General features: G+C 44.5%; 1 protein-coding gene across 6 annotated transcripts in view; it reads left to right on the top strand.

Moving 5' to 3' along the window:
• The window catches only part of ulk1b (unc-51 like autophagy activating kinase 1), a 112,231-nt gene that overhangs the window by 68,668 nt on the left and 31,117 nt on the right, over positions 1-12,446 (top strand). For all 6 annotated transcript variants that reach the window (XM_068054594.1, XM_068054596.1, XM_068054595.1 and 3 more), the window contains exons 16-19: positions 3,916-4,041; positions 6,588-6,736; positions 7,136-7,219; positions 8,271-8,533. In XM_068054594.1, coding sequence (XP_067910695.1) covers positions 3,916-4,041; positions 6,588-6,736; positions 7,136-7,219; positions 8,271-8,533 — 622 coding nt within the window. The remainder of the gene's footprint in view (positions 1-3,915; positions 4,042-6,587; positions 6,737-7,135; positions 7,220-8,270; positions 8,534-12,446) is intronic.

Raw genomic sequence — 12,446 nt, forward strand, 5'->3', positions numbered from 1 at the left:
TCCAGCTCTTTATGAAAACATACAATGTTTTGGCCTCAACTGCTTTCTTTGGTAGCGAATTCCACAGGCTCACCACTCTCTGGGTGAAGAAATTTCTCCTTATCTCAGTCCTGAAAGGTTTACCCCGTATCCTTAGACTATGACCCCTGGTTCTGGACTCCCCCACCATCGGGAACATCCTTCCTGCATCTACCCTGTCAAGTCCTGTTAGAATTTTATAGGTTTCTATGAGAACCCCCTTCATTCTTCTGAACTCCAGTGAATATAATCCTAACCGACTCCATTTCTCCTCATACGTCAGTCCCACCATCCCAGGAATCAGTCTGGTAAACTTTCGCTGCACTCCCTCTATAGCAGGAACATCCTTCCTCAGATAAGGAGACGAAAACTGCGCACGATATTCCAGGTGTGGCCTCACCACGGCCCTGTATAATTGCAGCAAGACATCCCTGCTCCTGTACTTGAATCCTCTTGCTATGAAGGCCAACATACCATTTGCCTTTTTTACTGCCTATTGCACCTGAATGCTTACCTTCAGCGACTGGTGTACGAGAACACCCAGGTCTCGCTGCATATTCCTCTCTCTCAGTTTATAGCCTTTCAGATAATAATCTGCCTTCCTGTTTTTGCCACCAAAGTGGATAACCTCACATTTATCCACATTATACTGCATCTGCCATGCATTAGCCCACTCACTCACCCTGAAGCCTCTCTGCATCCTCCTCACAACTCACCCCCCCACCCAGTTTTGTATCATCTGCAAATTTGGAGATATTACATTTAGTTCCCTCATCTAAATCAATAATGTATATTGTGAATAGCTGGGGTCCTTGCACCAATCCCTGCGGTACCCCACTAGTCACTGCCTGCCATTCAGAAAAAGACCCATTTATCCCTACTCTTTGTTTCCTGTCCGCCAACCAATTTTCTATCCATCGCAGTACACTACCCCCAATCCCATGCGCTTTAATTTTACACGCTAATCTCTTATGGGGGACTTAGTCGAAAGCCTTCTGAAAGTCCAAATAAACCACATCCACTGGCTCCCCCTCATAAACTCTACTGGTTACATCCTCGAAGAATTCTAGTAGATTTGTCAAACATGATTTCCCTTTCGTAAATCCATGCTGTTTCTGCCCGATTCTACCACTGTTCTCCAAGTGCTCTGCTATAAAATCTTTGATAATGGACTGCAGAATATTCCCCACTACTGACATCAGGCTGACTGGTCTATAATTCCCTGCTTTCTCTCTACCTCCCTTTTTAAATAGTGGGGTTACATTAGCTTCCCTCCAATCTCCAATCTGTAGGAACTGTTCCAGAGTCTATAGAATCTTGGAAAATGACCACCAATGTATCCACTATTTCTAGGGCCACTTCCTTAAGTACTCTGGGATGCATACCATCAGGCCCTGGGGATTTATCAGCCTTCAGTTCCATCAATTTCCCCAATACCATTTCTCTACTAATACTGATTTCCTTCAGTTCCTCTCTCACTAAGCCCTGTGTTCCCCAACATTTCTGGTATGATATTTGTGTCCTCCTTTGTGAAGACAGAACCAAAGTATGCATTTAGTTGGTCAGCCATTTCTTTGTTCCCCATAATAAATTCCTCTGTTTCTGACTGTAAGGGATCTACATTTGTCTTCACCAATCATTTCCTCTTCATATATCTATAGAAACTTTTACAGTCAGTTTTTATGTTCCCGCAAGCTTGCTCTCACGCTCTATTTTCCCCTTCTTAATCAATCCCTTGGTCCTCCTTTGCTGAATTCTAAACTGCTCCTAATCCTCAGGTCTGTTGTTTTTCCTGGCAAATTTATATGCCTCTTCCTTGGATCTAATGCTATCTCCTGTTTTATTTTTACACCAGACAGGGATAAACAATTGTTGCAGTTCATCCATGTGCTCTTTAAATGTTTGCCATTGCCTATCCACCGTCATCCCTTTAAGTAACGTTTCCCAATCCGTCATGGCCAACTCGCGCCTCATACCTTCGTAGTTTTCTTTACTAAGATTCAGTACCCTAGTCTCAGAATCAACTACGTCACTCTCCATCTTGATGAAGAATTCTATCATATTATGGTCGCTCGTCCCCAAGGGGTCTCGCACCACTAAATTGTCAATTATTCCTCTCTCATTACACAATACCCAGTCTAGGATGGCCTGTTCTCTAGCTGGTTCCTCAACGTATTGGTCCAGAAAACCATCCCGTATACACTCCAAGAATTCCTCCTGTACGTATTTTTGTGACGAATTTGATTTGCCCAATCTATATGCAGATTAAAGTCACCCATAATTACAGATGTTCCTTTATCGCATGCGTCTCTAATTTCCTGTTTAATGCCATTCCCAACATCACCACTGCAGTTTAGGAGCCTATATAAAACCCCCACTAACATTTTTTGCATCTTAGTGTTTCTCAGCTCTACGCATAGAGATTCTACATCATCAGAGCTAATATCTTTCCTCACTATTGCGTTAATTTCCTCTTTAACCAGCAATGCAACTCCACCACCTTTTGCTTTTTGTCTGTCTTTCCTAAATACTGAATATCCCTGGATGTTTATTTCCCATATAATAAAAGCAAAATACTGTGGATGCTGGAATCTGAAATAAAAACAAGAAATGCTGGAAATACTCAGCAGTTCTGACAGTATCTGTGGAGAGAGAAGCAGAGTTAACGTTTCAGGTCAGTGACCCTTCATCAGAGTTCTGAAGAAGGGTCACTGACCTGAAACGTTAACTCTGCTTCTCTCTCCACAGATACTGCCAGATCAGCTGAGTATTTCCAGCATTTCTTGTTTTTATTTATGTTTATTTCCCATCCCTGGTCACCTTGCAGCCATGTCTCCATAATCCCAACTATATCATATCCATTTACATCTATTTGTGCAATTAATTCATCCACTTTGTTGCGAGTCCTCTGCGTGTTAAGGCACAAAGCCTGAAGGCTTGTCTTTTTAACATTACTTGTCCCCTTCCCACTATTTTTCACTATGGCCCTGTTTGATTCTGGCCCTTGATTTCTCTGCCTATCACTTATCTTATTCCTCTTACTGTCTTTTGTTCTTGTCTTTGATCCCCCCTCCTCTGACTCCTTGCAAAGGTTTCCATCCCCCTGCCATTTTAGTTTAAACCCACCCCAACCATTCTCGCAAATACTTCCCCTAGGACATCGGTCCCGGTCCTGCCCAGGTGTAACACTGGTTCCACCTCCCCCAGAACTGGTCCCAATGCCCCAGGAATCTAAAACCCTCCCCCTCACACCATCTCTTCAGCTACATATTCATCCGATATATCCTGCTATTTCTACTCTGACTAGCACGTGGCACTGGTAGTAATCCTGAGATCACTCCCTTTGAGGTCCTACTTTTCAACTTACTTCCTAGCTCCCTATATTCTGCTTTTAGGACCTCATGGCTAATCTTCTACCTCAACTCCACTTTCCCACAGTATTCCCAGAATCGTTAATTCCCTTAGTACCCGAAAATCTATCAACCTCTGTCTTGAATATACTCAATGACTGAGCATCTACAGCTCTCTGGGGTAGAGAATTCCAAAGATTCACAACACCCTGAATGAAGAAATTTCTCTTCATCTCAGTCCAAAATGGCCGACCCCTTACCCTGAAACCATGCCCCTGTGTTCTAGACTCTCCATCCAGGAGGAAACACCCTCTCAGCATCAAACCTGTCAAACCCTCTCAAAATTTTATATATTTCAGTGCAATCATCTTTCGTTCTTCTAAACTCCAGGGAATGTAGATCTAGTCTACTCAATCTCTCATGTAAACTGCAGGAATTCCTGTAACTATGTGTGCATCATGACTGTGAAGAAGCTCCTGTTGCATCTATTCCTGGAAGGTTATGTTGTGTAAACACCTTGTGATATGAGGTCTTCTATGTCTTGCAGCCGGCCGAGTCAGGAATCCGTCAGCACCTATGGAGACACCATTCCTATCCCTGTTCCTACACAGGTTCTCAATTACCAGCGAATAGAGCAGAATCTCCAGACTGCAAAGCACTGCGGTTCACCAAGGTTTGTCTTTCCTGTGAGTTGGTTGGGCCACAGTTACATCCAACCAGTTCCCAATGCTTCAATCCAAATTCATTTTCAATCTGACAGTCAATTGGCATCATAGAAAAATTAGAGCAATACTCCTTTCCAATACACTTACCAAGGCAGGGGAGAGGTTACTAAAATAACAAAGAGCAATGACACATTGGCACCAAGAAGGGAGGGGGTAGATTTTCATCTTCATTGTCTCGGTAACAATCACTCCATTACAGAACCCACTTGATTTTCATTGCATTGGAAATGACTGGAATGGAAATGGAATGGAAATCAAGGAGGTTCTATCAAGGGTGTGCAGTCTGGCCCCTGGGATTATTGCCCAGGAGGTGCAGATGACTATTTACCACCTTACAGCCCTGCTTTGGCAGAGTACTAGGAGAAAGTGGACAGTGATTGGCAGGGAAAACTAAAGGGAGAGACCAACAATGCTGACTCTTTTCTGGTTGTTATGCATGGTCTGTTTGTTAAGGGAACGTTGGTTGTACGTGGGCTATGTGTTGCACTACGCAATATGTTCCACCTACTACACGGCCTTGCACCCACATTGGAGGCCTACCCTGGGCTACCAGTCACGTGTCCCCTGGTGGACTGGGCAGGAATGTTAAAAGATGAATCTTGTAGCAGACGAAGTCAAAGGGTGTCTAGAGGCCAGCAACATGTTTGAGAGTCAGACAGCTTGCCAAAGTACCACACTGTTTGCTGGGCTGTTGGTTTGCAAGTGGGACCGAGTGGGAGGAATCGAAGCCCCCAGTGACAAGGACTACCCCTCTGACATCCCATTAATGAGCCGGGCTGGTTGGCTTTTAATTTAAGTCATGTGCAGGCTGGCATTTATTCCCGTTCTCTAGTAGTCCTGAGAAGATGGTAGTAGGACTCAGTGATCAGTTGACACCTGAAATTTGCTGTCGGCGAGGGTGGTGGAAGCGGAGACGATGAATGATTTCCAAAGGAAATTGGATGGGCATGTGAGGGAAATAAACATGCAGGGGATAGAGTGGGGGGAATGGTACTGACTGGATTGCTCGACAGAGAGCTAGCATGAACTCAATGGACTGAATGGCCTCCTTCTATGCTGTGATGACTATGACTCTGCAGTCCTTCCAGCTTCAGGTGCCAGATCACAACAATGTCACAGAGGGTTCACATAAAAATGCAGCACAGAAAGAGGCCATTCGGCCCATCCTGCCTATGCTGGCTCTTTGAAAGAGTTCTCCAATTAGTCCCACTCCCCTACTTTTTCCACAAAGCCCTGCAAATTTTTCTCTTCGAGTATTTATCCAATTCTCTTTTGAAAGGTACTATTGAATCTGCTTCTACTGCCCTTTCAGGCAGTGCATTCCGGATCACAACTTGCTGTGTAAAAATTGTTTCTCCTCATCTCCCCCTCTGGTTCTTTTGCCAATTATCTTAAATCTGTGGCCTGTGCCACTGGAAACAGTTTCTTCCTATCTGCTCTATCAAAACCCCTCATAATATTGAACTTTTCTATTAAAATCTTCCCTTAACCTTCTGAGCTCTAGGGAGAACAATCCCAGCTTCTCCAGACACTCCCTTATCCCTCAAACCGTTTTGGGAAATTTCCCTTGCACCCGCTCCAAAGCTGTGTTGGCCAAATCGGTTCTAAATTCCCTGGGCAGGCATCTCAGTTTGGAGCTACCCACACTCAAAGAGACCAGCCCTTAACTACCATTTCCCCGACCCTCAGGAAAGTCTTTATGAATCATTTAGTTGAAGAAACGTTAAGAAATTAGATAAATTATTGAAAAGAGTGATGTGCAAATTTCAGAATGATTCAAGTTGCCTGGAAGCAGAGGAATGTTACCTTGGTAAATGGAAATTATTGCTTTGCAGAATGATGCTTAAATCATTGGACATAAACACTGACACAATGCTTGCATTAACAGTTGTGACACAGAATTTGCTATTTTGGTGATGTTAAGTTATCTCACAGACCAATGAACAGTGAAATGAATGACTCCCCTTTTATGGGTTTAAATGACCACTTTCTAAAGACAATATCAGTTGGTGCTCTATTTGTCCAAATGTTTATTAAAACCTGCATTGGTTACGGGGAGAATTCTTTTAACACAAGTTGTTGTGATCTGGAACGCGCTGCCTGAAAGGGCGGTGGAAGCAGATTCAATAGGAACTTTCAAAGGGAATTGGATAAATACTTGAGGGGGCAAATTTCCAGGACTGTGGGGAAAGAGCAGGGGAGTGGGGACTAATTGGATAGCCCTTTCAAAGAGCTGGCACAGGTCTGATGGGCCGAATGGCCTCCTTCTGTGTTCTGTGATTCGATAAATACATCTTGCTGATAGTTTCAATAAAAAATTCGAGCAGGGACCCTCATCATCTACCCATGCTGATTTTCTTTTCTGTTCACTGGAATTACGAGCTGCAGGAACCTCTGCTCTAATTAGAACGATTCTTCAGAATTCAAAGTCTAAAGAAAGACAAAGGCTGTTTATTTCCTGGCTTGACTTGAGGTGCATCTGCTTATCCTTCAGGTCAGGTGCAATTAGAAGATCCAGCACCACCAGCCCCCTGGGTTTTAACAAAACAGGGCCTTCCCCTCCACGTCATGGAGAACAGGGGCTCACCACATTTCGAAGATTATCTTCTGGAAGTTCAAAGCCTTATTTCCCATCACCACAAGGTAGGCCATGAGTTAGAATCCAGTCCAAAGTATTGTATAATGAGCCGTGACATGAGCAATTAACATGTTGGGAACCCTATGCAGAAGCGTGTGTGTCTATCAGGGCTTCGATTTGAACTTTCAATAAAGTCCCTAGTTCTGCAATGAGAGTTACTAACATGATCATGTGGGTCATATTGTGTATTCCAGTACTGTACTTCACTCTGCATGACACAACCCACCCAGTACACCTCAACAGAGCCATTAAAAAAAATTAATGATTACACAACTCCATCAATTAAACATGGAGAACTGTGATGGCTTGCCAACTAAAATATTTATTGGTGTTTTTCTGGTTTCACTGAGCACTTGTACTCAACACTCATTACACTGGAAATGTTTTCTTTTTCTGTTTTGAAGTTGGCACAATTCCCGAACAGCCAGGCCAGTTTGCCAGTACTTCTCCAATTGGATCGGAGACACGGGTTAGGCACACACCTCCAGGTAAGGGGGGGGCTCTCAAATACACGTCTCATTGTTCTCTAGTGCCAGACGGATTGGCCTGAACTGTGGACTACAAAGGTTTGGTGTGAAGTTTCAAGCCTATTGCATAAAGTCAGCACGGTCACTGCCACTCCTGGCGGGCATTCACACCTCATTGGCTGAATATTATTTCCTCTCAGTCATCGTGCTGGGTGGGGGATTCTGCGGTCAGTTTGAGACTTTGTGTTTGAAAGGGAGGAGGAGCGAGTGGGATGAGCACTGTCCACCAGAGGAACGGGAATGGCCCTAATTGAGACTGAACGTCCGGTCAGCCTGGCTGAAGTAGCGGGCGAGAGTGTCCACAAGAGGTCAGGTGGGGGAGGAAAGAAGAGCTATTCCCCCATGAGTTCTTGGTAGGCTGGAGAGAGGGTGAAGCAAGTGATTTATAAGGGGGGGGGGGGTGCAAAAGTAGCTCAGAGAAGGGGGGAATTCTCCCAAGAGCTAGGAGTAAGGGTGTTAGAGAGGGGGAGAGGTGAACCTAGAAATAGATGGTGGATGGAAATTGTACAGAAGGCTTGCTTTGAGCAAAGATTGCCCACTCTGGCACTTTACTCTTTGGAAGAGAGGAACATAAGAGAGGATTTAGTAGAGGCCTTTAAGCTTTTTAAGCTATGGAGAATTAAGGGAAGTTTGGGCACAGTGTTTGAACACTAGGGGGGTCACAGGTTAAAGTTAAGGGTATCAAAAGTAAATAGAAATTTAGGCAAATAGTTTATTTTACTAAGAACATGGCAGAAGCTTGAAGCAGACTAAGAGTTGTTAGAAAACTATAACAGGGTTTTTTAAAAAAGGAGTGAATGAGCTCCTGTTACAAATGGGAATAAAGGACTATTACTTTCAGAATCACAGCAATAACCTGATGGGTGACTTGCTAGGGTAGAATAGGTGACCTAAAGGTCTACAGTCTGAAACATCGCCCATGTTACTAAGCTACTATGTTACTGTTGCCATGATACTGTGATAACTGTGGACAGTTTTGACCAGTGCTAATGGAGTTCTATATCGAAAACAGCCGTTTTGCTGCCAGAACCACACCAGCATGGATTGGGCTCCAGACTGCACAGCGCTCCTAATCTCTCGGATGCACATCAGTGTCGGCAGAAGATAAGGAAGCACTATTCAGAGCCCATGGTGACGTACACGGCACACACTCAACATAACCAGCCGCTGCAGGTGCCTGCACTGCAGCCTTGCAGACAGATGAGATCCTCTCCCAAACTCTCTGAGTTAATTCAGAGAAGCTCACTCCCAACGATCGTGGGTTCTCCAACAAAGGTAACTCTTCCTTCACTCGATTGGGAAACTCTATTTTGCCACTTGACTTGACTAAAATATTAGACAAAGAAAGAAACACTTGCATTTCTGTAGCATCTTTCACCACCTCAAAGACATCCCAAAGCGCTTTACAACCAACAATGTGCCTGAGAAGCGTCGTCACTGTTACAATGTAGGAAATGCGGCAGCTAATTGTGGCACAGCAAGATCCCACAATTAGCAAAGAGATGATGACCAGATAACCTGTTTTTGGTGATGTCAGTTTTACCCTTGCGTAACTTCTCAGTGTAACTCCTGATCCCCCGCCCCCCACAACTATCTAATTGAAGTAACTTGTCAGTATGGACACAATCTAACCTCGTCATTATTTCATAGACTTTAGTTGAATCATCCCTGAGTTTATGCTGCTCTACAGTAAATACATTGGGCAGTGCAGTGAATGCTGTCCAGTAACCTATTTGCTTTGGATTGAGCTTCACGGCAATGGTTGTGAACTGTCAGAGTTATGCACCAAAACACCAAAACCATTCTCTTTTCCACAATCTTCAGTTCTATCCCTGTCGGGTGTATGCACATGTAGATCAGTGCTGCTCATTTCTGTAATACTCCACCTCTCTAAGTTAAATACCATTCGGCATTCCTTGTAACATTAAGAGTTGCCTGTATCACTTTATTTACTCTCTTCCATATTCTTGGCACTGGAACTTGTGGGGAAAAGTACCAGCACAGATTGCTGCACTGAGTTACCGGCTTTGCTATGGTTTGAATCAGTAGAGCCCAATGGCCAGGCAGTTTTTCTAAATGAAATGCATTCATACAATGAACATCAAAAAGTTTTACATCTGAAGATACCAGCAGAAGCATCCTTACACACTAACTAGAGGCAGTGTTTCATTTTCTATGCAATAACCGCCTGCAAACATGCTCCAGGAGGTAACGCAATCACATAACGAGATATTGGGCAATACTGGCTAACTCCTGAAAATAAGAAACACGGGGTCCATGTACGGGAATGACCAGCACCACTGAACCCAAGAGAAGATCTAAGGCAGATGCAAAATGTGTAACAAGCATACGAAAGGAAGCATTTTATACGGACAGTGTTTGCCCGAATTAATGATGCTCTCCTTTAATGAGAAAATACCATAAGAGGAGGAGGAGGCCATTCAGCCCCTTGAACCTGCTCCACTGTTCAGTCAGATCATAATTGATCTGTATCTTAACACTATTTACACACCTTGGTTCTGTAACCCATAATACCCTTACCTAACAAAAATCTATCAATCTCAGTTTGAAATTTTCCATTGACTCCCAGGGCTGAATTTTTGGGCCCCGCTGGGGGCTGAACTAGAGGCAGATGGGGCCCGAGAATACTGGCACCAGCCAGCGTACCAGTTTCCCGATACCATTCCATCAGCAGGTAGTCAATTAGGCTCATTAAGAGCCTTGCTAAGTCCAATTACAGGAAGCCAACTGGAATTTTCCAGTTGGCCTCCAGTTTCCTGCATCAGCAGGGGTCAATTTAAGGGGCTGAAGGGCTGGGGGCCCAGCACTCTAGACAGGCCTAGAGGCCCTCCCTGTCTGCCTGGGTGAGAATGCAACTACTTGCTGCCCTGTAGTGGGTGGTTCCCCTGCCACTGCCCCTGCAGTGGTGGCCTGACTGCAAGAATCATATTTTTAATTAAAGTTTTAACAAAGTTGGTGAGAAGGTGCCACCATGTTGAAGCGCCCTCTCAGTTCCTTACCTACCATCACAGCCGGCTGCTGCTCTCAAGCTGGGAGGCCTCTGATTGGCCCTCCAGCTTCTAGAGCCCGCCCACTGCCCTTAATTGGACAGGGAACCTGTCTATGCCAATTAAGAGGGCGCCTCTGTGAAAATCCCTATGAGTGATTGTCCTGACTTCTGTCTCCCACCCCTGTTTTGAAAATCCAGCCCCCAGTCTCAACAGCTTTTTGGGGGAGACAGTTCCAGATTCCCACTATCCTTTGTGTGAAGAAGTGCTTCCAGACATCACCCCTGAACGGCCTGGCTCTAATTTTAAGGTTCTGCCCCCTTGTTCTGGACTCCCCCGACAAGAGGAAATAGTTTCTCTCTATCTACTGTATCTAATCCTTTAATCATCTTAAACACCTCTATTAAATCAACCCCTTAATATTCTATATTCAAGGGAATATGAAATACCAGATCATTGACTTGTTTAACGTGTGGTTTTGGGTTATATTGGAATACTTTCTGTAATCCTATACAAACAATGTAGAAACTCTGTGGGACCTATTTGTAATGGCTGACTTTTTGCTTGCACAGAATCTCACACCCCACGCAGGTTTGAAACTCTGTTCTCCCGGTAACTGATTGAGAGGTCAAGGTTCGTCCCTGATTTTGTGTCCAAAATGTGTGCCAAATTCATGTTTTTGTAAATGAGGCATGACTGATCCTACATTACATCAATGACTGTACTTCATTGACTGTGATGGGAAATCCTGAGGCCATAGAAGACATTACATAATTGCAATATTTTTTTCTTCCTTCCCTCCCATCCTTCCTTCCCTTCCCTCTCTTCCCTTTCTTCTTTTCCCCTCTTTCCGCTCCCAATCTTGCCTCTCCTCCCTCTCTCCCCTCCCTTCCCTTCAGTCCCTTCTCTCCCTTACCTACTGTCCATTCTATCCTTTCCTGCCTTCCCCTCCTCTTCCTCTTTTCCTCCATTCCCTTCCCTTTCTCACTATGTTGCACCCCTCTTGCAGCCAAGAAGCCACACACGTTACCTGTCTCCAAGCTCCAGTCAATGACTCACTACCGCCGACATTTAAGGAACTAGGGAATGGTGACTGAGTGACCGTTCCGTCCCCAGTGTTCCCGCCTCTTGCAGCTCATTGTGTTCCCATCTCAATGTGATGGAAATCGGGCTGGGGGAGGGGTTCTGCCTCAACAAACTCGATCACGTTTCCCTCAACTAACTGAATATTGTCAAAATGGGAATGGATTAGAACAGAGAGAACTTCTAAATATTTAAATGGATGGAATTAGGTCAAATTAGCTAGATGTGGATTAGGTGATGCTTAGTACACTTAATACAGAGCTCTGGGTTAAAGATGTAACTCTTACAGTGCCAGCATCTCTAGAATTCAGTGCTCCTCGGGCTGGTCAATTAATAAGACTTCAGCTGACACACCTTGTGGGGCTGAACTACCAGTAGGACCTTTGATGTGGACTGGGAGGGAGTGGCTCTGAATGAGGCTGTGGGCAACCAGTGCGGATTAACCTGAGCAGAGAGTTATCTGGACAAGGAGGTACCAGAGCTTCCAGTGCGAGTGGTCACATGTAACTGTGGCTGGTACGGTCACTAAACATGGTTGGACATATTCCGCGATGTTTCATCACATGACTTCCCACCTCCAGCTGCCATGCCATTGGTCACCTGACATGTCCATCCTTGCGAAGTAACGCCTTCATATAGCGCCGTTCCCAATCTCAGAATGTCCCAAAGCACTTTACAGCCAATTAACTACTTGTGAAATGTGGTCACTGTTAGAATGTAGGAAATGAGATAGACAATTTGTGCACAGCAAGATCCCACAAACAGCAATGAGATAATGACCAGATGATCTGTTTTCGTGATGTTGTTTGAGGAATAACCATTGTCCCCAGGACACTGGGGAGAGCTCCCCTGCTCCTGCACCTCAATTTCGTGCTCAAGTCTCTGGAGTGGGGTTTAAGCCCACAAGCTTCTGAATCAGAGGCGATATATCTTAACGGTCAGCAAATCATCAAAAGTGTTCAATGAAGATGACAAAAAAAGCACAGACAATTGCTTTTTCATCCCCCAATGATTTTTCTTTCTCGTGGGTTGCTTTCAGTAGCACCTAGGAGATTAATATTTAATTCCTGGAGACTCCAGGGCAATCCTGGAGGGTT

Source organism: Heterodontus francisci, chromosome 23 (genome assembly GCF_036365525.1).
Source record: "Heterodontus francisci isolate sHetFra1 chromosome 23, sHetFra1.hap1, whole genome shotgun sequence".
In the NCBI taxonomy this organism is placed as follows: Eukaryota; Metazoa; Chordata; class Chondrichthyes; order Heterodontiformes; family Heterodontidae; genus Heterodontus; species Heterodontus francisci.